Here is a 26,472-nt window from a genome sequence, read left to right on the forward strand (position 1 = left end):
ATCAAAATGCCGTTTTCAAGTGCGGTTGAGAGCGCATTGCCTCTTCCACGTCAGTGTGTTTACCAGGGCCAGAGTGACAGCTACTGCAGGGCTATTCTGCTTTCTTTTTCTTAAGCGTGCGCCATTTACTGATGATCGAATAAATTAGCGGTGCGTGGAAAATCGATGCCAATTTCCCTTGGAATGTCCCAAATTTGTGGTTTGTCTATAGGTTGCGGTGAATTGAACTACAGTACTGGTCTTCTCCACTCACTGTTGGCCGGCCGGCTAGCTGCTAGCTTGCGCAGCTAGGTTGTCAGTATCTTCCACGGAGCTGCCTCCATCTTCCAAGTACAAGTCGCACACACAGGTAATGCTTCTTTCATTTCTGGTGAACCTTTCGGGGAGACCCATTTCTCGCGAGCGTTATGCTTCCATAGCCATGTTGTTTGCAGGCGACCAATCTCAGAGAGTTTACATGCTAGTCGCACCTGTCAGTCTCGTAGGCTGCTTTTGCTACAGGCAGCTTCAAATCTGACTCGAGCTGTGGTCGCTGGCCATCATTCACTATGACAACACCGCTGCTCGGAACAACGTAGCCTGCTGCTGACAGTAGTCGTTCTTAACGACCCTTGGAACGTGAGGCTGAAAGGAAGGGATGGCTGACTTCTTCACAAGTCTGTTATTTACTTGAAGCTATGCACAGTCGAGGACATAAGTATTTGATCCCTGACTAATTGCGTAAGTTCGCTTGGGTCTTCCAGCACGACCACGACCCAAACCATCCACGGCCAAGGCATCAAAGGAGTGGCTCAAAAAGCAGCACAGTAAAGTCATGGAGTGGCCCAGTTGTCTCTATACCTTAATCCCATAGAAAATCTGTGGAGGGATCTGAAACTTTCAATTGCCAAGCGACAACCACAAAACTCGAAGGATTTCTCGACGAATTGCCGAGGAGTGTACCAAGAGTCCTCCTGATCAGTGCAGAAAAGCTGTAATTAACAGCAAGAAACCACCGGGTTCTAAGACGTGCTTTGCCAATACGTATTTGACTCAATAAAAGGGAAATCTTTTCATTTCTTTTATATAATGTGTTTTTTCTGCATGAAAACCTCCCAAAAAACCTATTCCAGCTGATTTCAGGCAGTGGACGGAGGAGACCCTGAACTAGTTGCCAGGCAGTGGACGGAGGAGACCCTGAACTAGTTGCCAGCCAGCCAGCCAGCCAATAGCCAGGAAGACCAGGGCCGGCCGGAATTGAACCTGCAACATGTGCACTGTGAGGCTGACCAGTGCGCCTCAGTGCCTCCCTTTTTCACCCTTTTGATTTGATTTTGTAATCAAAATCCAAACTCTAGCGGCTGTGGCCGTGTTGGATTCTCAGCAAATGTTGCAGGCCCAGCCATCCTCGCTATCGCTATTGTCTCCCTTCGGATGTATGTGTTGGTCCGCTTTGTGACTGCTTATCATTAACGCAAAAGAAGGCGGTGCCACTTACACAGCAGCGAGGCGTGTGCACTTTATAACGCGATCAAGTAGGGCTTCCACAAGTAAAAGGTTAATCCGGCAATTTTTCAGATGCACTCTTCAAATATGAACAGCCCAGGATTTGGATTCCTGTAATCCATATTGGTTTTAGGTGTTGACAAGGAAGACATCTTGCATGTCATTTTGGAAGAATAAGCCTAGCTTGGAATGTAGCACTGACTGACTGTCTGTCTGTCTGTCGCGGGGGCAGCAGCAGCTTTAGGAGGGACTCCCAGACTTCCCTCTCCCCAGCCACTTTGTCCAGCTCATCCTGGGGGATGTTCCCAGGCCGGCTGAGAGACCTAGTCTCTCCAGGGCATCCCACGGGGTCTCCTACCGGTGGTGGGACATGCCCGAAACACCTCCCCAGGGAGGCATCCTGGTGAGATGCCCGAGCCACCTCATCTGGCAATCCATCGATGTCTTGGGATGCTCTACAAAGTGAATGATTATGCAAAAGCTGTGCTGCGTCGACGCAAATCCATCTTCATCAGTCTTCCCTTCAGTTCAGTCATTCACACTTTGATTTTTTCCCATCAGAACTCAGCATGGTGGACAAAAGAATCTACATTGTCCAGGGTGAAATTACTGCTGTTGCCGGGGCTATCAAGAGGAACTCCAGATGGAACACCCACACTCCCTTGGTAAGTGGCTAACTAACACTTTGCTTTTGATTCCCCTTTCTTCTTAATACACACCTAGAAAGCAATTCAATCATCCGTTAATTGACAACTGGTCGAGCATGAAATGAGTCAATAATGATTTTTGATGATCAACCATTTATTGAGCTAGCCTTTTCGTCCGAATTTCACCTGTAAATATCTGTGAAAGCAGCCTGATTATCTTCATGTTGACATTTGTGACGTACTATTTGATTGGATTGTCGCAAAAAGAAGGTTTCCAAATGAAAGACTAATATTGTGCCACCCCTTCTCTTTTTGCTTGCTGTCAGGATGAAGAACAGGATCCGTTGTTGAACAGCTTTGGCCACCTGAAGGAAGTACTCGGCCACATGAAAGGTTTGCGCTTGCCATACTCGCTCGCTCGCTCGCTCGCTCGCTCGCTCACTCGGGCAGGTTACTTGCAAGATGACACTGCGTTCCAAAGGAGGATGCAGTGGATCTTTTTCTCTGAACAATTGTGAGGCTCTTCTCCAATAAGGCTTCTCCTGTTAAAATGAGATGGAACAGCCCCGATACTGACACTGTACCTATTTCTCGATATTAGCGGCAGCCTCGTTCCGCTTCAAACCCTGACATTTCTTTCTTTCCCGAGTGTAAAAGGTGGTGTGAATTTGAATTGGCTGACGTCTATGACATCGCCTCGTTGTGTAGCTGCCATTAAAACATCGATTGGTGCAAAAGCGTTGGTTGAATCTCCGTAGTTTCCCGATTCCCCTTTTGGTGTTAGATTTTGTGCCGTTTTTCTTTGTAGCAAATTGAGGTGACGTGATTGAATGACTTTGGGTTTGTGGACGTCTGCCAGACTGGATGGAGCTGCCTCGGACAATACGGCACGCCGTGGTGCATTTGCCATGAGACCTGCCAGGCAGCTTTGCTCGCTCTTCATCTCCAGTTGCAGCAGCAGCAGCAGCAGCATTAGGCCAGTCAATCCACCATGCTTGTGCGCTGCTGCTGCTGTTGCTGTTGTCTGTCTCCAGGGAATGCCGCTGCCATTGTGAGATGGACAGGCACTGCTGGCCGACAAATTCACCACCAACCCTCCTGTTTTTTTCCCTTCCTTATTCCATGATCGCAGCAGCAGCAGCAGCAGCAGCAGCAGCAGCAGCAGCAGCAGCAGCAGCAGCAAAAAATCCAAACATGCCCTCGATCACTTTCTCATTCAACAGCGCACACAATCCTTTGTTGCGGGTGGGCTGTGTTTAGTTGCTGCTCCAAGGCATTGTGCTTTTCCCAGCTGAACCTGCATTATCAAAGCCCCGTAATGCCATTCGGTCAAGCGTGCCCGTCTGCTCTTCCGAAAACGGAATGAATTGGCTCCCTCAAGATTTGTCAGCTCGAGCGGGTCTCCGCTCTGTTGTTTCTTTTCTGGCTAACGGCTGTTGTGTTTGACGCGGCGTGATTGACGGGAGCATGTGCCACAGAGCCAGAGCCTTGTGCAGCTGGAAGCATATCATCTGTGATTTTAGTTGGGTAAATATAGCAGGTTGTCTTGTCAAGGAGAGAGATAAATTGTTCTGGGAAAGGAAGTGTTGCCCTCGTTTGAAACGCAAGGAAAAAAGTTTCCATCATCTCCTTGAAAATTCTCTCTGGACTGAAACAATGAGAGAGAGAGAGAGAGAGAGCGAGCGAGCGAGCGCCAAAAGAGAAGCTCGCTCCCTGATGGAACACGTGGCGCCATCCGTCAACTGGCTCGACATTGTCCGAGGCAGCGGGGCCCCGGTGGGTGGCTAGGGGGAGGCGTCGCGGCTGGCACCTCGCTGGCCTCGAGCGTGTGCATGTACGAGGCGCTTTCGGGGTGAACGCCGTATTTCCAAATTGTACAATACTGCCATGCCTTTCATCCAACATTGGGGTCTGAGGGTCTCTTTGGTACCATTGCTGTTTTGTTGTTGAATTGGCTTAGTAGTATGGCTGCTTGGGGAATAGCCTTGGTCAGACACTGCTCCGCGTTCCACGTAAGTCACGGAGCTTTTCAAATCTTCCGTCCTGTCAAAATTCCCTCCCTCGGCTGCAATGGGGGTCCGTCGTAAATCCCTTCATTCTTATTCATACAAATGCAGGTTTAGAGCTCAAACGAGCCAGCCGGCCAAGGGCCCCTGTGGTGCAAAACCCGAGTGGCCTTTTGACTTGCAGCTTTCCTCCATTTGATTCCAACACTGCTGAACGCATTCCAAACGCACATCTAATTGACTGGAATCGGCACCAGAGAGTAGGATGTTGCCTACTTAGTCATGAATACTTTCAAATTGCATTGTGGCATCTGGTGGATAGTTCACATCCATCCAAATATTCCAAATTCACTTACAATGACTATTGCACTCCACGATGACAAAATTAGCATCATGGCAAAAAAGCTTGTGATTTTTAACGGGAATGTCTCGACTTTCTGTTAGGCACTTATTGGCCGCATAGCAGCACTCGTCGTGTCGAAGACGGCGGACGGCAGGCAGGCGGGCATCCATCCTTAATTGGTCGCATTTTACGGCCACGTCGGTCATGGAGAGAGAATGCATTGCACATGATGCCGATCTTAGTCTCCTTTCAAGGTCGTGTGTGTGTGTGTGTGTGTGTTTCTCAGACCTCAGCTGTGGCCAGCCAGGCGCTGGTGGGCGTCTCTGGGGTGGCTCATGGTCTGAGCACATGGGAACTGATGGTGGCCTCCCCCCCCCCCCCCCCCCCCATGCCATCTGATCTTTGCACATATATCACTCCCGATTGAAGGGGCGGGCGGGCGGGCGATTGCAAGGCAGCTGCTAAATTCCAATGAGCAGGAACCATATTTCATATCGTTCACCCACTTATGCAAATATGTTGACGCACGCTGGCATTTGGAGAAAAAGAGAATGCACATCATGGAAATTATCGACATGTCTGCCACCGCCTGACCCTCGCTCGGGTCATGTCGCTTTCAAGATGAGATCATGGAAGAGACTCTCGCTTTGCCGTTCGTGTTATTTTGATGACCTGCTCAAAAGACAATACGCGGGTGGGCGGGCGGCGTCAGGCTACACTGGCGTTGCTCCTCTGTGCCTTGCTTTTTCGACAAAACTATTTTTTGCTGTGGGCAGCTGTCAACGGAAAGCAGATCCAGTATTGCCTGCCTATTCATCTTTTCCACATAAGGTTCATTGAAGAGCAGTGGTTCATTCCAGCTTTGACATCTAGTTGTGGTTTGTCGCTGTAAATGTCAACAGTGCCCTAACTGGGGAATGACAGGCAGGGCTTAGGTCCGGTGTGAAAGAAGGATGCAACTGTTGTCCTGAATCAGAGACTCCCTACAATGTGACGAGTGGAAGGAGTAGCGAGCTATTAATCACGCGCGCCGAGATGTCTGCAGAGGTCAAAGGGTGGCAAGTTTAGACTACGGACAGGTTGTCATCTGCTGGATCTTGATGTGTTGACAGCATTTCGGCTAAACTTGCCAGTTCAGCAACTTGGATTTTCATGCACAAAGCAATCCAAGTAGAAGATACGTCGATGTATTTCGAGCCGAGAACGTAAGAGCGGGAACAGCGTCGCATGAAGTAAGCTCGCCCGAGCTGCTCAATTGGAACTAGACTTTTGATTTCTGACATTTGGTCAGGAAGGATTCTGCGTCCAGGGGAGTCACCATTTCTGAGCTGAACCGAAAAAGAAAGCAAATGCATACAGCCAGGAGCGTTTCAACCCGACAACACCTTTCATATGGCCGAAAAGACATTTGGACGAAAGGCAGTGGTGAGGGAGGGAGGGAGCCAAGCAAGACAGTTGTAGGCTGACGAGGAGACAACAAGGTGTTGATGGCTTTGAATGCAAAATAGATCTGCTGATATGTACCGCCGTGTTCACTCCCTTCTCTCGAAGCAGCGGTCACACCTTTGGCTTTCACATTTGTCGTCCAAAGATGCACATTTCCAAGTGTGAGATAGTGATCCATTTTCTCTTCTGCTGCTTGGCCACCACTTGGTTCCTTCTGAACGTGTCCAGCCTGGACTCGCATGGTAGGCAGCCCGCTGTGCTTCTGGCATCAATAGCCTTCTGAGCTCTGACATTGATTAGGGTGAGCCTTTACCTTTGTTTGGATGGCCCGTCCGTCCCTCCAAATAGCAGTCTGAAGCTGTCTCGCAGGTCCCGACCGACCGACCGAGTCTTTACAAACGAAAATCCCGTCGGTCTCTTGGGTGGTTTGGTCACTCAGGCTCAGGTGTCAAAGGAGCATGAACTTGTGAACAAGTGGACTTCTCTGTTATTGGCGAGTCAAGTAAAGGGTCAAACTAAAGCATCAATTCCTCACCGACTGACACTTTACAAGTTTGCAAATGAACGGCTGTACTTAGGATGTTGCGCACCAAAACGTTTGGATCCTATTTTGTTTTTATCGGTTTCCAAGGTCAACCGACCTATCGGGGCTCCGCTGCTAATCTTGTAGTGTTGCCATCCTAGCATAAGGCCAGAGTCCTTCCACTTGATTGAATCCCTTCGGATCGGCACTTCTGGACCCGGAAGAGCCGAGGTTTGGAGTTCGAGGGAAGTCGACGCAGGTTTGGGTTCAGAGCACGTTGAACCTGCTTGCCCCCCCCACCATTTGCCAGAATTTAGTTTGTTTGGACCGTAACACCCCGACGAGTTGTTGCCCAAACGTGCCTATTGTTGGCAACCTTTGATTCCAGACTCGGGTTGTATCTACCAGCGCCTGACCACATGACGGCTGGGTGCCATTTTCTTTAAAGGTGACAAAGGCAATAACCGATTGTTTTTCTGTTTATCGGAGGTGACATGAGCAGTGGCGCAAGGGGATGAGGAGGCCCTGTGTAGCCATAGCTAAATATACATCCCTGACAGCTCCATAATAGGTTCCAGGAAGTTCAGTCGAAAATAAAAACAAAGCAACATTTCTAGCTGATTGGCTTTGAAAGGCCGCTTTTCCTTGCTGAATGGGAAAAATGTGGACTTCAGCATTCCATGGCCATGATGCCAGTCAGATTGGATCGACGCAGCCTTGCGTGTGCAGGCGGAGCGGAGCGGAGCAGAGCGGAGCGGAGCAGAGCATGCTTGCTGTTAGTTGGTTAGTTGGGGAGGAGACAGACGCATTACACTGCAGAATTCAACTTCATGGGGAAAGAATTTGTCCACATGTTTTCAAAGGAGGAAGTTTCTCAACTGTAAAAGTCGCTCAGTATTATCAATAAATGATAGTTGTCGTCAGTTTGTTTTTCTTCCACTAAGTAACAAGTTATGCAAACGTGTAGACTTAGTTTTTTTTTTGTTTTTTTTCTTCCGCTAAGTAACGAGTTATGCAAACCTATTCTGATTGATGCGGGTCTTTGCTTTTGCTAGCGTTTTGGCTTCATTTACTCCCCCAGACCTTGGAAAACACAACAAATACCGGAACGAGGCCGTTGGATTTTCCATTTCTTTGTATTTGCCTAGCAATGAAGGCCGGAGTCGATGTTTTTAATTTGCATTCACTCTTTGGAAATGAGTACATTAGTCAAAGTCTAGGGCTACACACAATTGTGTTTTGATTAGAAGCGCCCAAAACTTGCAGTGTTAGAGGCGCGCACTGTAAATAGACTCGTGACGCCAATGTTCACCTCAATTTTCACTTTGCAGATTTCAACCCAACCATTGGTTGTCCAGTAAGTGGAGGCTCCGCTGTTGGATTGCCTTCCCGCTCTCTTTGAGTCTTTGAGTGTTGTTGTGGTGGTGTCCTTGGGGAAGCCACCTTGTCACACCGGTGTTTGGGATGGATGGGAATGTCAGGCGGTGGTCGGTAGGTGCACGGTGGCAGCCACGCTTTTCCGGGCAGGGCAGGGCAGGGCAGGGCAGCTGTAGTTGCAGAATGTTGTTTACCACCACCACCACCACCACCACCACCACCACCACCACCACCACCACTAGCAGCCGCGTGTGAGTAGCATAGCCACTTTTGAGTGGCTGAAAAAAGTGCCACATCAATTGTTAGTAGCATTCATTCATCTTTTTAGAAATGTGGACAGTTTTTACTAGTTTCTCATTTCCAAACCAGTTATTGATGTTTTTGTTGACCTTCATCCATTCCATTTCTTTGGGTCAAAATGGCCCTCCGAAGCCAAGGCAACGATGACAAGAATGACTTAGACACCCCAGCTGATGAAAGCATCAATGAATTTATGAGCTATTATGAGAAGAGCTCAAGTGAACTATCCAGCGGAATGACAGTTACCTAAGTCTTGTTTGCACATTTCATCGATGCCTCTCCCTCCCCTCCCTCCCCGTGCGCTCTTAAATGGAGTCCCCTAAAGCTGATCCTAGCATGTGGAGCCACAGGGGAATCATTTATGACAGTTGTCGCCTTGGTTTGCTAAGCCAGTCCAGGAGCAGTCCAAAGACTAAGAAAAGGGCATTTCGGGGCCGCTCCGGCGGGGTTAAACCTGATAGGCTTTAATGTATCCAGTATCAAGGCTTTGAAATGGCCCGTGGAAGGAAGGAAGGAAGGAAGCCACTGTTGTTTGAAAGTCATTCGCTCTTGCCAATCAGGAGCTCGTCGTACTTTACGGCACAAAGGCGTTGTCTTTGCTACTCGTGAAATATCTCCATGAGGTCCGTAGTCTTTCCATCTTTCCAAGACTTGCGCACATGCAGTATCAATAATTGATGGCTTCTATCAAGTCTTTGTGGTGAAACAAAAGCACCCGGCGGGTGCAGTGGCATCGCTCCGATGATCTTGCCTTCTGACGAGATCGCAATGCTGCTCTTTGCCTTTCCAGTGTGTGCTTTCTGCAATCTCCGCACGGGAATGTCATTAGTTGGGGACAGCAGGTCCGACAAACAATTAAGAGTCATGGATTGCTGCAGTGTTTCCTGGCCTTTCGGGATCTTATTCCTTCTTGTCACATCTATCCAAAAGTATCAAATGGCCCTTCCGCAAACAGTCCCGAAATTGAACTTTGGACATTGACGAGAGTTGCGAGGTAATCCTACTCTGCTTTTGATGTCCTTGCTCCACTCTTCAATTGTGGGATTCTGCCTAAGACTGCCCTGTTTGTCTAACTCTTGACTCTGCTTAGATAGCGAACTTGGCAAATTCTCTGTCGATGCTCCAGATGGAAAGAATGATGGTTTCATAGTCACAAGGTTTGCTACATAGTAGCTTGTGTTTGTATTTCATTTCTGATGTTCACTTCTTTTCGTCATTGTCTGGACAACACAACACGGCTCGCTTTTTTTCTTGCTTCTAAGCCTTTTCTGCTCCAGTGCCAATAGATGTGCATGTGTTAAAGCGAGCTTCTGTTTCTCCAGTAAGCCGGCTTTATCCCGAGGTGCTCTCTCGAGGGTTCACCGGCGCACCTTTGCTTTCTGCTGGGGTCATTGGGAGTAGTAATCCACACATGGCTGGATACTCCGAGCAGAAAGATGGAGCTTGAAAGGATGAAGCTAGTGCTCAATCAGTCTGTCCGCATTTTCGACCACTTTCCAAGAAATTCATCTTGTGCTTGATTTGGCTTTAATGAGCAAACTCAAATGACATGACTTCTTTAGTTGTTGACAGTTGCAAGTGGAGGTCGTCTGGCTTGTTTCACCGTGACCACAGGCTGATTCCAAATCTCGAGTCTGTTCGTGGGCTTTATTTATGATTGCTGACGGCGTCAGTCCGTCAGTCCGTCAGTCAGTCGGTCAGTCAGTCGCGACCGACCGTGTGCGCTGATGGCCATCCCGATCAATACGGCACAATTTAGTTTTTCAATCTGCTCTTTGGGAAAGAAGCTATAGCACTTCTCCTGAGGTGATCACCTCTGAAAAAGTCTTCATCAAGATCTATTGACAGATTCATTAGAGCACTCTGCTTCCCCCAATAAAACCTGTTTCCCCCCCCCCCCCCAACCCGGAACCGTAATGCATCACCAAAAGCTCTTTTTTTTCTTTTTTTTTTTTTGTAGACATAAACAAGAATTAAAAATCTCAGCATGAATTCCATTCTGATGCATTTTTGATGATGGTTGTATTTTCTTGGCGTAAAGCTCCCATTTTCTTTTGCTTACTTCTGAATTTACACTGGGTTGCCCCCCTCGCCCCCTCAAAGTATGACGGCTCAAAGCCCTCAGATTTAAGCCGAAATGAAACACCAGGTGAAAAAATATTCAATAAAGCAGAAAGTAATGCCTTTGAAAGTAAAGAAGCCTTCTTCAAGTGACCTTGGCGGCAGATAAAGCCTCTTTGACTTTCCAAACGATTCCATATTTGATTTCCAAACAAAGCCGTAGGGCTATTGGATAGCACGCTCTAATTCGAGGTGGTCACATGTGCACTTTTGGAAATGAGTTGGGCTCTGGCTGCACCTCTTTTGATGCCCAACTTGTTTTTCTATGCCTGGAGTGGAGCCGTGATCTGCACAGTATGGTGAGGGCGTCTTTCACTATGCCATCCATGCGTGTCTCCCTCCACTAACTTTGCCTCTTGTTGTTTTTTTATGATTTGCCTTACCCCCCATGACCCCACCCTCTCTCTTGGAATGTTCCCGTGAAAGATGGGTTCCCAGACCTGCTGCCGTATGAAAGGATTACGTCAATGATGTGCTGTCTCATCGTAGTTTGTATTCTCCCTTACAGAACTGTCCGACGTTGAACCCAACGTATTCCTACGACCGTTCCTGGAGGTGGTCCGCTCTGAAGATACCACGGGACCAATCACAGGCCTGGCCCTTACATCTGTCAATAAGTTCTTATCCTACGGCTTAATAGGTAAGAGCTTAGCGATCCTTCCGAAAATATCGTGGAAATCAGACGACCCCCTCCCGGTGTAGTTGAGCACTGCCGTCTCCTGGGTAGCAGAAAAGATTTTGTGGTTTTTTTGTTTTTTTTCTCCCTCAACTCTGACTGACTCCGTTGAACCCCTATTGTAATATTCACGTCGGTCATGTAATCAAGTGTTCTTTCTATTTAATAAAGAGTGTATGGAAAATATTGTATTTGCAGATGCCGACCACGAAGGTGTAGCCGAGGCCATCGAGAATATGGCCGATGCGGTGACGCACGCCAGATTTGTCGGAACGGACCCTGCCAGTGATGAGGTGGTCCTTATGAAAATTCTACAGGTAGTGTCATTTAGTCTACATATTTTCACAACTAGCTACATTAGCTTCACAATCTCTATAGCAATATCGTTATTCTATTGAAGCAATGCATGTTCATCTCATTGATTTGAAAATAGACTGTCAAGTCCAAGCTTGTGATATCCTCCTCCTCGCCTCTGTCAGGTCTTAAGGACGCTGTTGCTGACCCCAGTTGGAGCTCACCTGACCAATGAATCCGTTTGCGAGATCATGCAGTCCTGCTTCCGAATCTGCTTTGAGATGCGCTTGAGCGGTTGGTTCGCTATCCTCCATTTTTTTCCAACTTGGATTCTTTCTTGATTTATTAACAATGCCCCCCCCCCCCCCATTCTTTGTTTGCTGTTGACACAGAGCTCCTGAGAAAATCGGCCGAACACACCCTTGTGGATATGGTGCAGCTACTGTTTAGCAGGTACATTGATAGAACTGTGTCATGAGCTGCATTCGCTGCGGTTGTCGTCGTCCTCCTTCAAATATGTTGTGGCGAGGTGCTTTGTATTTTTTCATTTGAATACAGATGGAATCAAATTTGCTTCATTGATCCTGTTATTGCAAAGTGCCAAAACCGTTGAATTTCATTTCATAAGAAAGAAAAGAGAGCGAACCAAGGACTGCTTGGACACGTCCAGCTATCATTTCAAATGATAGAATGGATTATTTACACGCACGCACACACACACACACACACACACACACACACACACACACACACACACACACACACCTTACTTAGCTCCACCCGCCTCCTGGCCATAGATAGTGGATAATAGAGATGTGAATGAAACGGAGCCTTGAATGAGCAGCGGCGCTCGTCTCGTGGATTCTAAGAGTATTAGCAGGCTAATCCCTTGGACCCACAGCTCATCCAATAATCATCCTTGTGAGACAACTCGCGAATATCACACTTGATGTCACTGGGGGCTGATTTCTCCCCCCCCCTTTTTAGTGTTTGTCAATTTGATTGCTGGTGACATCTCATTTTCCAGTAAAGCCTTTAAGTCCACAATATTGTAAAGACGCACACAGACACTTGGCTTCACCAGGGAATGTTGAGATTCCCACCAATTGATTGGCTTTAAAGTGTCCTCCAGGCGATTCCTACACAGGGCTGCTCCAGAGAACATTGAATAGCTAACAGAAAAGAAACCAATTCCGCTGCATTTCCACTGTATAGTCATTGATCAAACATGGCTGTTTGCATTAACACTCCCATTTTGCAGCTTTCCATTTATGAAAGGCACATTTTGATTTGTGTTTCCGAATCACTAGTTTTTAAGACGTAACAAAGTCATGCAACATGATTTTCTCCAATTGAATCCATTTTGGGATTTGTATAGCCCTAAATCACAAGCAGTCTCAAAGGGCTTCACATGGTGGCCAGGTAGGCTTCTGACCAAAATGTCTTTGTTTCCTTTTCTCAAAGACTTCCCCAATTTAAGGAGGAGGCCAAAACCTACGCCGGTGCCAGCATGAAGAAGGTAATGAAATGTTGATCTGCTTGTCATTTGACCCTGGATGTGGATGTTTCTCCCCATTCTTTTGACACTTACTCGTTTCCTTGCTTGCCAGTGGTGATGGATGGATGGATGGATGGATGGATGGATGGAGGGATGGAGGGATGGAGGGAGGGAGGGATGGAGGGAGGGAGGGATGGATGGATGGAGGGATGGATGGATGGATGGATGGATGGATGGATGACAAGTCATTTGTTGCAATTTGATTTTGGAAGTTGCATCGTCAACAACAGTGGATATAGCTTCGAAGCTGCACAGCCTTTTTGTGTGGCCTTCCATCTCCTGCCTCCAACCAAAGCACATCCCGGGCAACCTTCTGAAGACACGTGTCAAACCATGTCAACTGCAAATCAAATCATTTTCAAATACGGCTGGAACATGGCTGATATTTCCAAAAGTGACGCACTGAACAATTTCCCGATGGGCTTTGTACATAACTGCGCCTGCATGTTTTTTTGTGCCGCTGCCACGTTTCCTCTCACTAATCATGGGCACCTGCTTACTCCCCTTCTTTTCTGAGGCTTACAATATCTTGTGGAAAAACAAACGAGTACAGGTAAGAAAGATGACTTTCAACTAAGGCCGAAAACATTTCCGCTCCCTATTTTAAGAGTACCGACCCCACACTGTGATGTGGGAGCAGATTGTTCGTAGTTGGGAGAAAAAAAATAAATATATATATATGTATATAAATAAAAATGCAACTCAAGGCTCCCTCCCAGCCTTTGACCATCGACTGGCTCGCACTGAATCGGAGATCCTTGGCCCTCCGAGATTGGTGAGCCCATGGCAAGAATGAACCACTCCATCCAATTGCCTTGCTGACCCCTATCTGGGAAAGCCAAATCCTCTTTTCTTGTCTTTCGCCCCATGTCATGCAGTTGCAACTTGCTGGATAACATGTACGAATACAATACAAGATTTATTATCCAGGCCTTGTTTCTCCTTCCAAATGTTGGGGACTTGAATCCGCCGGCGCATTGTCGTTGTCTTTTCAGTTGAAGATGCGTACAGGTGGGATGAGTGAGTCTTCCAAATGGAAAAAGCAGAAACGTTCACCAAAGGCCATTCGCCACATAGTGCCCAGCGCTTCTGGAGCCACGGACCCGGCCCAGTCTACCAACCTCGGCGGGAATAGCAACTTGTCTGGTAAGGGCTTTCAAATCTCCTTTCTTTCCAATTGTAGCTGATCCCTGTCGGCTCGCTCGCTGTCCTTGCTCTGCTTTTAGGCGCAGTCGTCTCAACGGAGCAAAGGTGTTCGCTGCCCGCCTCGGAGAGTGCCGGCTCATCCATCTCTAGTCCCACCGCCACAGACAGCGGCTTCGACTCGTGTTCCAAAACCACTTCTCGGGAAGACCTCTCTGACCTGGATCAGTGTAGCTTGTTTGCAGCTACAGCTGGCAATGCTAACCCACTTTTGGAGAGCGATCCTGGCTCTGGCAATTTGGCGCAGGTGAGCTGGCAGTCCTATCTTTTGAGATGGCTAATGCCGGAATCCTATGCTCTCTCTGAATGTGCTCTGTGTCCTTTTGCGTGCCATTCAAGTCGGACGATAGAGCGACTCAATCGGCATCGGTAGAGTCCATCCCCGAAGTCCTGGAGGAAAAAGAACAGCCAAGTAGCACCTCTGTCCACGACATGGACTACGTCAATCCTCGAGGTGTCCGATTCACACAGTCCACACAAAGAGATGGTGAGAATATCCACAAAGTTAGTTCTCTGTGAAATTTCCTCTCAGCCTGCAGTTTAGACATGTTGGGCTCGCTGCCTCCATTAAGTCTGCAAAGGCTGCCTGTTGCTGGTTGGAGTTAGTCATTGCACCCTATTACACTTCTACATTCATTTATAATGTTGAGTTAAAAAAAGAAAAAGAAAAGAAAAGATGGGTCTCTTTTCATTTGTTTCATTTGAATTCCTATTTTGAAAGCGTCGCTATCATCTCTACTTTTGCCCCTTTTTAGCACCGGTGCTTGTTTAAAAATGACAAAAGAAAAGAGAAATGACTTTTCCACCATTTTGACTTTTAGGCGCATCCCTCATCCCCTATGGTCTGCCGTGTCTAAGGGAGCTCTTCCGCTTTCTAATCTCCTTGACCAACCCTCACGACCGCCACAACACGGACGCAATGATGCACATGGGCCTGCAACTGCTGAACGTAGCCCTGGAGTCGGCGCACTTTGTTAACTACCAGTCTTTGCTCGGACTCATCAAAGATGAGCTTTGCAGGCATCTTTTCCAGGTAAACCGTGGTAGCTTGAGAACCCAGTAGTTCATTGTACATTATTATTATACACATGAGTTTTTGTGTCGGTTTTTAGCTCCAGAAATGTTCAAATTCCAAACGTAAATGTACTCAATTTTGATGAAAGATGGCAGGTGAATGATGAGGGTGAATAACCTTCCCCCCCTTCTCGTAGCTGCTGAGCATGGACCGTATGAACCTCTACGCTTTGTCGTTACGAGTGTGCTTCTTGCTATTTGAAAGCATGAGAGTGCATCTTAAATTTCAACTGGAGGTAATGAGCATTTGTCATTATTTGTCACTTTTCCAAAGGTAACAGAACATAGTACTTGTTGTAATCCCCATCACCCGACAGATGTATCTTAAGAAACTGATGGACATCATCACGTCAGAGAATATGAAGATGCCGTATGAGATGAAGGAAATGGCTTTGGAGGCATTGGTCCAGCTGTGGCGGATCCCCAGCTTTGTTACTGAGCTCTACATCAACTATGACTGCGACTTCTACTGCTCTAATCTATTTGAAGACCTGACCAAGCTGTTGTCAAAGGTAACCCATGCCTGGCTGGATGGCTGCCTGCCTGCCTGCCTGCCTGCCTGCCTCTGTCCCTCCCTCCCGTCGAGGACACATTGACATGACACATGATTCTTTCCAATGCTGTTTGTTTGTTGTTGTTGATTTGGACCCGCCAGAATGCATTCCCTGTATCAGGGCAGCTCTACACCACTCACCTTCTGTCACTCGAAGCTCTACTCACTGTGATTGACAGCACCGAGGCCCACTGCCAAGCCAAAGTGCCCGACAGCACCGCTCGGTCGGAAAAAGTGCCAGCGGAGGGAGAAAGTTTCATGAAAACTGGAATGGATGCTACAGCTGGTAAACTCCAGTCATAGTTGGCGACGTGAACATTGTTTACTTGTGGGAGATCTGGACTTTCTTTTCAATATTTCATCATGTCCTGACTTTTACCATGTGTCCATTAAGATTTTGATGATGCGCCTGCGTCTCTCAGATCCTATTCAAGAGGCCAGTACCAATGGTTTTCCACTTGTGGCTGGTGGTCCAGGAGGCCCAGTGACCAGTGGAAATCTGATGGCAGAAAAGATGAACCTGTGTAGACAGGAGCAAAGAGAGAGTGACGGGGGTAAGATGAGCGACTGGCATGCTTTTCATTGTATCGAAAAAGCAAAGGATCATATTCTCTCCATTCCAGATGACAAGAAGATCGTTCAAAAACCTCAGCGTTTCGCTTCCAATTTACCCGACTCCCAAGAGTTGCTGGAAATCAGAACAAAGAAAAAGGTGTCACGCACGCACGCACACACACACAGACACACAGTTTCACACTGTAACACAATAGAGTGCCTCTGTCGTCATCAAGTGGTTGATTTTGCCTTTTTCCTAGCTTCTGATAACCGGAACGGAACAATTTAATCTGAAACCCAAGAAGGGAATTCAGTTCCTTCAGGAGAAAGGCCTTCTCAATCAGCCAATGGATAACAACCAAGTGGCCCAGTGGCTACGAGAAAATCCCAGATTGGACAAAAAGATGATCGGGGAATTTGTCAGCGATCGCAATAATCTGGAGCTCCTCGACAGCTTTGTCAAGTAAGAAGAGAGTTGCCAATCTGCTTGATGATTGATTGCTAGCTAGCTAGCTTTGGCCCTCATTCCCATTTCCTTTGTCGCGTGGCAGCACGTTCGCCTTCCAAGGGCTTCGTATCGATGAGGCCTTGAGGCTTTACCTGGAGGCTTTCAGGTTACCCGGCGAGGCTCCTGTCATCCAAAGACTTCTGGAAACATTTACAGACAACTGGCATGTAAGGGTGGTATGAATTCTTTCGACATGAAATCCATTTTGAGTAGCACACAACAAGGGCGTCCCGTTTGTTCAACTGATGATGCGTACGGTGACAACAAAGTCAGCAAGGGTCAGACGAGCAGATTCTAGTTGTTGGATGACAGCGGCGGGGTCAAAGGCACGAGAAAGACCTACTGTACGGCGACAACATTTGTCTTCCAGTAATAGCGAGAGAAAGCATGTGACCTGGAAACTATTCCTAGTAGTGACCTTTTATTGGCTCGAACACCAAAATAGCCATCTTAAAAGCGTCAACGAGTTATTAGGACTCGGCGGCCGGCTTCTCCACTCTATGGCTTCCAAAGGTTGCATGTAATTTGACTTGTAAGCGTGCCGTGATCCCTTTTTTGCAGAAAGTCAACGGCTCTCCCTTCCTGACCAACGATGCAGGATTCGCCTTGGCCTACGCTGTGATCATGTTGAACACTGACCAGCATAATCACAATGTCCGAAAACAGAATATCCCCATGACTGTCGAGGTTGGTGATTGCTCATTTACTATTCTTTTTCTTCTTTCCCAAAATGTCAATATTTGTCAGCAAAACCCGAGTGGAGATGAAATGAGCTCGACGTCAAATGCGCACATTCCGTACGAATGAAGCAAAAGCTGATCGATTGTCGCCGGTGCCACGTTGGTTCCCCCGGCCGGGGCTTTTAGCGTTTGCGCCGATTGAGACGGGCGACTCGGAAAGCCCTCGCTCGACAGCTGCGAGCAGCGGTGGTCTGTCTGTCTGTCTGAGAGGCCGACTCGTTGGTGCCAAACGGTCGACCCGGTAAAGGTCGCGCTCGCTCGCTCGCTCGCTCGCTCCGTCTGTTGTCTCTGCTACCTAATGTTCCGTGGTGGCGGATTCCCAAGGCTAAACAGGCTCTGGGGTCTTTGCCAATGGATTGTTGGGCCACACGTCTTCATTCAAATAGCCCGTTTTTAATTTCGACTTGACCCACCCTGCCCCCTTTTTTCCATGTGCTTTGAATGTGGAATGAGGCTTCCCATATCACATTTCCAAGAGGGCGTTTGTTTGAGCAGTTGGTTTGGCTCCAAAACAATCATTTAGATAGACCCAATAAAAGTGGCGCCAAACACTTGAGTGACGCAAGGCAGCAGGTTGCAATGCGTACGAGTATTCTATGTTGGCACCGTGCTTCTATTTGACGTGACAAAACCATGCCGAGCATCAGAGCCTTTGAATATGAACCCACGCCGTCAACATTTAGCAAAGCCTGCCGACCGAGCGAGCGACCGAGCGACCTGCGACTTGAGGCCGTCCGTCACTTATCACTCAGCCCTTGTGTTTATTTACTGGAGGATCGCTGCCCTAATCCCTGTTTTGGAGACTTAACCATATTAAGTGACACACGTCATGAGTCAGTCACCCGCAAGCAAGCAAGCAAGCCTTTTAATTGTTCACTGGATGCTCCCTTGAAATCAAGGCACGAGACAAGCTGCAATTCAACGGCTCTTTTTGTTTTCAACAGCAATTCAAGAAGAATCTGAAGGGAGTTAATGGGAACACCGATTTTAATCAGGACATGCTGGAGGATATCTACAATGCCATTAAGTAAGCCGCAGTACACACTGGAGCAGTGTCTTTCCTCGAATATGAGCCCAGAGCTCCAATGAATGTTCCTTTTGCAGGAATGACGAGATTGTGATGCCTGACGAGCAGATGGGTTTAGTGAAGGAGAACTACGTGTGGAGTGTACTGCTTCACCGCGGCGCCACACCAGAGGGGATCTTTCTTCACCTGCCGCCCGGCAGCTACGACCACGACTTGTTCACCATGACCTGGGGCCCTACTATCGCAGCGCTCTCCTACGTCTTTGACAAGAGTCTGGATGACAACATCGTCCAAAAGGCCATTACCGGCTTTAGGTATCGTCTTGACGGTTGGCTTGAAGCAGAAGATGCTCAGCTTTTGAACATGTGTGTGTGTGTGTGTGTGTGTGCAGGAAATGTGCCAAGATTGCTGCTCACTATGGATTCAACAATGTTTTTGACAATTTGATCATCTCGCTATGCAAGTTTACTACTCTGAGCAGTGAGGTGGGAAAAGTGCACTTGTGCGTTGTTATTCATTGGCGAAAGACACGGAAATGTTTTCTTTGATGCCATACACGTCAGCCATTTCACAAAGGCTGCGGCGCCCAACGCATGATCGATAGATATCACGTGAAACTAATTCAAGGTCTGAAAATATACGGAGGTCCGTTTTCAACAAAACAAGTTCTGTGATGGCATCGGGCGTTTGCAACAGGTTGACAGATGATGGAACGGTGGCATTGGTCTCAATCTGACGGTTTGTTCTCCTTTGTAGTCGGTGGAAAATCTCCCGACTGTATTTGGGAGCAACCCAAAGGCGCAAACAGCCGCCAAGACAGTGTTTGATCTGGCCCATCAGCACGGCAACATCTTGAGAGAGGGTTGGAAGAACATCATGGACTCCATGCTGCAGCTGTTCAGGGCCGAGCTCCTGCCCAAAGCCATGGTTGAGGTCCGTTTCGATGGTGCCTTTTCATTTGCTATTGGGACCTCCGTCCGTCACTTCAATTTCTAGCTTCTTTATTTGTTTGATCATTATTTCTTTTCTTTTTGATGACTTCATTCTTGGAGTTGGTGCAGAGGTGCACTTTTCTCCCGTTTGATTTGGAGCTCTCTGCTCCCACCTACTGGCAGTCTGGCAATATTGTTTTGGCCTTGTTGTTTTTTCCAATCAGGTGGAGGATTTCCTCGACCCAAACGGAACCATTTCTCTTCAACGAGAGGAAACGCCTTCTATTCGGTATGTGCCTCGTTTGCTACTGTGAATAGTCTAATAATAATGAATAAATAATCCATCCACCCATCCCTGTTTTCAATATCAGCTTTTCAAGCGATGAAAGAAAGAAAGAAGCATTTCTCATTTCAGTGGGGAGTCAGCAGTGCTGAGTTTTGTCAACTGGCTGACACTGAGCGGTGCTGAGCAGTCTGGACTTCGAGGACCGTCGATAGAAAATCAAGAAGCCAAACAGGCCGCTATCCTTTGCATCAAGGCAATTATGACGCCCAAGCGCAGTTCCACAAGGGTCCGCTGCGTAACGACATTTTTGTCTTCATCTTCAGCAATGTGACCCCGAGAAAATGATCACAGAGAGCAAGTTTCTCCAGCTGGAGTCTTTACAGGAATTAATGAAGGTTGTTATTTTTATGGCTATATCCTGCTACTGTCGAGTCGTTGTTGCTAAAGAAAATCCAATTTGTTTACGCTATTTGATTTCAAACGAAAGAATAACGAAATGATCCTCTCCAGGCGTTGATATCGGTCACCCCCGATGAAGAGACCTACGACGAAGAGGACGCCGCCTTCTGCTTAGAGATGTTGCTGCGTATTGTCATGGAAAATCGGTAGGAGTGGGAACGCAACGCAACGCAACGCAATGGAGTGGTGGAAGAGGAAGGTGTTTTTCCAAATATTTCTCCTCTTCTTTTAGAGACCGTGTGTCGTGTGTGTGGCAGACAGTGCGCGAGCACCTGTGTCACCTGTGCGTCCACGCTAACGAGAGCTGCTTCTTGGTCGAGAGGGCTGTCGTGGGCCTGCTTCGACTTGCCATCCGCTTGCTACGACGTGAAGATATTAGCTCTCAGGTACGGCCGTCGTCGTTGACAAAAGATGCATCCTTTCCCAACGGGCTCGTCGCAATTGCTACATCGATGAATGAATCCATTAATCGATCAATCCATTTGACTTGAGTGAACTGGTCAAACAGTTGCTTGACGAAAACTCCGCCAGCCCCGAATGTGAAATTTGACCTCGCCGATAGACCTCACTACGGACGGAGGCGTTTAGGTGGAACATAGGCCGTGGAAATGTGTCGATGACCCATCTGCACGTACTCGCTCGTTTGATTGCGCCATTGAGGCGCTTCTCTGTTCTTCTTCTTTGCCCCTTTTCTTGAAATGGCACACGTAGGTGCTGCTTTCCCTGCGTCTTCTGCTTATGATGAAAGCGCACGTTTTGTCCCGGGTAAGCCGAGAGGTGGCCTACGGCCTTCACGAGCTGCTCAAGACCAACGCGGCCAACATCCACAGTACCGAGCATTGGTACACGCTCTTCTCGTTGCTCGAATGCATCGGTGCCGGAGTCAAACCTCCGGCCTCCTTTCACTTTACTACCTCTGCCAGCACGGACATTGAAACAGGTGAGCTATTTGTCTGGGGCAGATTCAGTACATTTGCAACGGATACGTTGCAAAGCCCGAAAAATGCAAAGCCCGAGCGCTCGTATCGGTCTTTAGCATTCAATGGCCGTCCGTCCGTGCGCGTAGGTGCTCAGTCAGATAGCGAGTTGCCGTCCCCGCATCCGAGCGAAGTGACCTTAGATCGTGGCTACACATCTGACTCGGAGGTCTACGCCGAACAACACGGCAAGGCCCGAATCCCTCGCTCGGCAACAGACGTGGACGTCGCGAGCAGTGGATGGCTGGTGGTCAGTAACTAGCACTTTGCATGAGCCTATGCTTTGACGGTGTTTTTCCAAGCCACCACTTTTGTTTTGAGGTGGGAAAGGAGGATTTGGAAAGCAATAAGAGCCCGGCGGCAGTCGGCTCCAAAGCGCAACTCAATCACCCCTTGGTGAACCAGTACAGTCTGACACTGGGTCAGGACCTCGGCCAGCACGACACCAAGTCTCTCATCAAGTGTGTGGAAACGCTGTCGTTCGTTGTCCGTGACGCCGCCCACGTCACACCGGACAATTTTGAGCTGTGTGTTCGAGCCATCCGGGTCTTCGTGGAGGCCAGTCTCAACGGAGGTTAGTGGTTCACGTTGGCAGAAAGTGCGTCGGTGCTATTGCTCAACCCGGGCAGCCCCTGCAATGGTGCTACTGGCTAGCGTGGAGGAAATGACAAAGCGCTGACCCAGGGAGACATGCGCACATGTGACAATGCACCATGTTGACTTCATTGAAGCTCTCTGTCTGTCCCTATCCTATGTAACAAATGACGACCTTCCCGCCCGTATTGAGTCATGACTTAACTCTCAAGCCAAGTTGAGCTCAGCAGGCCCACTTTCCGCCAAATCAATCATTGCAGTTCCTCAACGAGCATAAGTTAGAGGTTGCGCCTGCCTCTCTCTCTCTCTCTCTGTCCCTCTCTCTCTCTCTCTCTCTGTCTCCATCCTCAGGTTACCGCAACCACGACAAGAAGAAGAGTCATAGATACGATTCTGCCAAGTCTCGTTTGAGAAAGAAGGCCGGCGGCGCAAAGGAGAAAGAGAGCGGCAACGGCACAAGACGAGGCGGCGCAAGCCGGGCTTCCGGCCATCGTCCGTCGCGTTGCCATAGCGATGAGGAGGAGGACGAGGGTGTCCCGGCAGGTTACCATACGCTGTCATTACAGGTTAGTCGGGATGTAAGTACCGGAGCCTTCCTTTTCATTCCGTCCGTCCGTCCAATGGCATTGATATGATCGCTTTGACCAAACACAATGGCCTCCAGGACTTTGCGATGGCATGATGGATGAATGTTTATGTTGGATTCTTGCTGAAAAGCATGCCCGTTTACGATTGTGTCACGTTGCTCAGCTTTTAGATTTAATGCACACGTTGCACACTCGGGCTGCCAGCATCTACAGCTCTTGGGCAGAAGAACAGTGCAATCTGGAGGCTGCTGGGAAGAAGATTGAAGCTGACTCCCAGACACTGTGGACCAGCTGCTGGTGCCCACTGCTGCAAGGTTTGCATACTCTCGGCATGTACACGTCCAAGAAAGAAAGAAAGAAAATAGTCCTCCCAAACTGTCGTTTCTTTGCACACAATACAGAAAGAAATGCACACTGTAAACATTTGAATGAAGCATTTGATTGGAATAGTAATTTTTCCCCGTTCATTTTGCCGCACGTTTCTTCATTTTAATAACACACACTATCTACAGGAAAGGAAAAAAAGTCGTTTCTTTGCACACGATACAGAAAGGAATGCACACTGTGGACATTTGAATGAAGCATTTGATTGGAATTGTACATTTGAACGCATTCAACGATTCAAGTGTACTGTTTGAATGATGAAAAGAGCCCTGGTAGTCAAAGCCTTTCAACTTGTTTTGTGCTCATTCTGTCTTGCTTAAGGCATTGCTTGGCTGTGCTGCGATGCCAGACGTCAAGTGCGCATGCAGGCCCTCAACTACCTCCAGAGGGCTTTGCTGGTACACGATCTGCAGACGCTCAATGCCACCGAGTGGGAGTCCTGTTTCAATAAGGTGAACCTTCATCTACTCCAGACTATGAAGAAGGCGTCCGTCCGTCTGTCCGTCCATACATTAAGCCAAGCCAATGATCTCCTTGCAGGTGCTATTTCCATTACTAACCAAGCTGCTTAGCAACATCAGCCCGGCCGATGTCGGTGGGATGGAGGAGACCAGGATGAGAGCCTGCACTATCCTATCAAAGGTTGGCGCACTGTGGATGGATAGGTCGACGTATTTGGATTGGCATTGGAATTTCAGTAACTGCTCGTACGCATATTGAAGGCAGCTGATGAGCTTGCGCTATCTATGGCCAATTGTGAAGGGGCGGGCATCAGGCTCTCGGATGCCCGTGGCAGGCGGGCAGTCAGTTCCTCTTGATAAAAGATCCTCATCCTTGACTTTGAGCCTCGTGCTGCGGGAAAACTTTCTTTACTTTTGTCTGTGTCACGTCCGCAGGTTTTTCTGCAGCACCTCCTCCCGTTGTTGTCCCTGCCGACCTTTGCTGCCCTGTGGCTTACCATTCTGGATTTCATGGACAAGTACATGCATGCAGGATCCAGTGACTTATTGGTGAGAACAAAAGTCATTTGAGTCGTATGAGCGTGTACATGTACCTCGTACCTCTGTGTCGCCGTGTCTAGTTGGAAGCTATCCCAGAATCTCTGAAGAACATGCTGCTGGTGATGGACACGGCAGAAATCTTCCGCAGCCCAGATTCCAAGACAAGATATTCGGATTTGTGGGAAATAACGTGGGAACAAATCGACTGTTTCCTCCCTCACCTGAGAGAGGAGCTCTTTAAACAGACTGTTTTACCAGGTACTTCTTTCGAGCTCACACAAGTGATCAATCCGAATAGATTTCCATGATACGATAGCAAGATGTATTGCAAAACAACCGAAAGACAGTCTTTTTGACTTTTGGGACCGCATGCTAAAAATAAAAATACCGTTTTTGTTTGACTTTTTTTTTTTTTTCACCTCCTCACCTGCAAAATGGCACATTGCAAGCAAAGCATAAGAGCCACAAGTGTGAAGAAGCGACTCTGAACTGGCAAATGATCTCATCTGCCAATGCCAGGCCAGGTCATCGTGTCCCTCTTACATTTGTAGGGGGGTGGTTTCTTCTCTGGACTACGTATAGCTCCATCGATACTGACTTTTCAACGATGAAACCTTTTGCATGTTCGTTGGAGTGACTTGATATTGATCGGTGATGTTGTATCTTTAGGTCCTTCAGAAGCTCCGTCTGACGTGCAGCCACCATCCTCATCCTGCCGGCCTCCCTCACCGCAGGGCTCTGGGGTCCCTGCACTCCAACAACCGCCCTCCCCTGTCCCTGTGCCTGTCCCTGTGCCTGTGCCTGCAGAATCCCCAACTCCCAGCCGGCCAGCATCACCCCAAGAGACCCAAGTGTCCAATTCCAACGGTATGCAACGCAGCTTCTCTTAAAGAAAGCAAAGCGTCTTCAAATGACACCTCTCCTTCACGTATTGAGCCATTTCAGAAAAGAGACCTGGCTCAGATTTGCTGTGTACTGTTGACATTGAAAGGAAATTGGGTCTTTCAGGAGCAGAGCGATCATCTTCCCCAACGTTGCCCTCCATGCCGGCGGCGGCGGCGGCGGCAGCAGCGCAAGCCCCTCATGGTCAAGTGGGTGCAGCCTTGAAGCAGTCCCCACTCATCGTCCAACCGCTGGCTTCCCCGCTGCAGGTGGGAGTCCCGCCCATGTCGCTACCAATCATCCTCAACCCCGCCCTCATTGAGGCCACGTCCCCGGTACCGCTGGGGCCGGCGGGAAGCACATCTCACGAGGTTCAGTAGGAGCTCTGTGGGACCTCCCTCCTCCACAAGTCAGATCCCACACTTTTGGCAGATGAGGCTTTCTTTTGACTCCAAATATAGACACGAGAAGAACAAGCTCATCACATTTGCTACTCTGGGAATGTTGGCGCTATGAGTTGCTTTTCATGTTCCAGATTATACTCTAAAGCCATTGTTTGTTTTCCGACAGACAGACTTTTGGACGCTCCGCAACAGTTTAAGGAAATGTACATTCACACAAAAGGCTGTGTGCGTGTGTGCGTGCGTGTGCGTGGGAGGGGGCATTCCATTCACATCTATCTTTTGTGCCACTTGCGTCATTAAAAAAATATGTATCCATCGATTTCTATTTTGTGGGGTCCATCTCTTCTGTTGGACACTCCTGTAACAATTCCAAGAAGTGACGGTGCGCTTGCGTAGGCTGGTGGAACCGTTCTATAAATGCCTAGCAACTTGACCATTATGTCGTTTGTCACCAATGCATTTCAACCTCCCAAAAGTTGTGAGCTTTGCTCATGCCTCTTTGGCGTATGTAAATGTTGAGATTGCAGACAGGCAGGCAGAGTCAAGTATTTTCCATCCTGCATGTCAACCGGGTTGATGTCCTTGGCAACCTCGAGTTAAGGATTTGTTTGTCTATTGACAGAGGCCCGGCCGGTCAATGCGTCCTCCCCTTGCCTGCCCGGACCCCCAAAAAAACATTTGAAAGCACCTCATGAAGGCTTTGCTTTGCGTGCGTGCATGTGCAGTCCTTCAGAGGATCAACATTCCAATTTGGAGATGAATTCTGCCGAGTGCAATATTGTTATGTTGTTGTGCTTTGTATAACTTTGGGCAATGTAGCACAGTCTAAAATCACGAGGCCTGCAAAAGTTCATAATGACAACAATGTATCTGAATGATTTTTTTTAGATTTCAAAAATGACTTCAACTCAATCCGGAGGATAGATCACATGGTGCTTGGCCATTTTCATTGACTAGCTTGCTTTCAACTTGAATTGATATACTTTCCGACTTGCTGAGCAATGGATACGTGACATTTACTGTAGTCATTTCTTGCTTGTGTTTTTGCATCATTCTGACATTAAACAGTCACTAAGGCAGGGCAGGGCAGGGCAGGGCAGGGCACCCAGAGGTTCACTTTGCAATCTCTTATGTTATTTATTGACTTGAAAACAAAAATCACACCACCCAGACCAAGCAGTAAAAAGAGTCTCCTAACAGTTTAAGAGATTTTTATTTTTTTTTAAAAACGTTGTCTGTTTATTTTCTTGTGGATCTGGAGCTGATGTTTTGCTTCAAGAGGAATCAAATGAATTGAATGTGTACATATTATATCAATGAAAGGTGATGTACTTATGTAGTAAAGCTCATGTAAATAAGTTGTTGTCGTTGCTCATCTTCTCCCACAACTGTTAATGTGTTGGCTTTCTAGAGGGGAAAGAACTCTGCTAGTAAATACATTTGCAATAACGTCATGTTTTCTTTTATAAGGTAAGAGGAAGGTGAAAAGTCCGAAGATGTGATCATTGTGGAATTGCAAGAATGGGGCTT

At 47.9% G+C, this 26,472-nt stretch overlaps 1 protein-coding gene across 3 annotated transcripts; it reads left to right on the forward strand.

Moving 5' to 3' along the window:
* Positions 1-26,300, forward strand: gbf1 (golgi brefeldin A resistant guanine nucleotide exchange factor 1). Of its 3 annotated transcripts, none has more exons than XM_061285994.1 (41): positions 1-150; positions 212-349; positions 2,047-2,150; positions 2,459-2,525; positions 10,757-10,888; positions 11,123-11,241; positions 11,404-11,512; positions 11,611-11,671; positions 12,683-12,737; positions 13,772-13,922; positions 14,003-14,226; positions 14,319-14,466; positions 14,801-15,012; positions 15,191-15,289; positions 15,371-15,565; positions 15,709-15,892; positions 16,029-16,160; positions 16,230-16,318; positions 16,422-16,624; positions 16,713-16,836; positions 17,231-17,356; positions 18,354-18,436; positions 18,514-18,750; positions 18,828-18,921; positions 19,193-19,369; positions 19,593-19,657; positions 19,784-19,907; positions 19,978-20,049; positions 20,165-20,259; positions 20,346-20,499; positions 20,825-21,053; positions 21,180-21,340; positions 21,412-21,664; positions 22,036-22,262; positions 22,435-22,585; positions 22,977-23,107; positions 23,196-23,297; positions 23,552-23,665; positions 23,737-23,914; positions 24,326-24,523; positions 24,665-26,300. In XM_061285994.1, exons 3-41 carry the CDS (start codon positions 2,055-2,057, stop codon positions 24,916-24,918), a joined length of 5,625 nt encoding a protein of 1,874 aa, XP_061141978.1. In that variant the 5' UTR covers positions 1-150; positions 212-349; positions 2,047-2,054; the 3' UTR covers positions 24,919-26,300. The 3 variants fall into 3 exon arrangements, with proteins under 3 accessions (XP_061141978.1, XP_061141980.1, XP_061141979.1); XM_061285996.1 differs by having other exon boundaries at positions 22,036-22,250; XM_061285995.1 differs by having other exon boundaries at positions 30-349.
* Positions 26,301-26,472: the final 172 nt, after the last annotated feature.

Source organism: Syngnathus typhle, linkage group LG8, assembly GCF_033458585.1.
Source record: "Syngnathus typhle isolate RoL2023-S1 ecotype Sweden linkage group LG8, RoL_Styp_1.0, whole genome shotgun sequence".
Taxonomy (NCBI): domain Eukaryota; kingdom Metazoa; phylum Chordata; class Actinopteri; order Syngnathiformes; family Syngnathidae; genus Syngnathus; species Syngnathus typhle.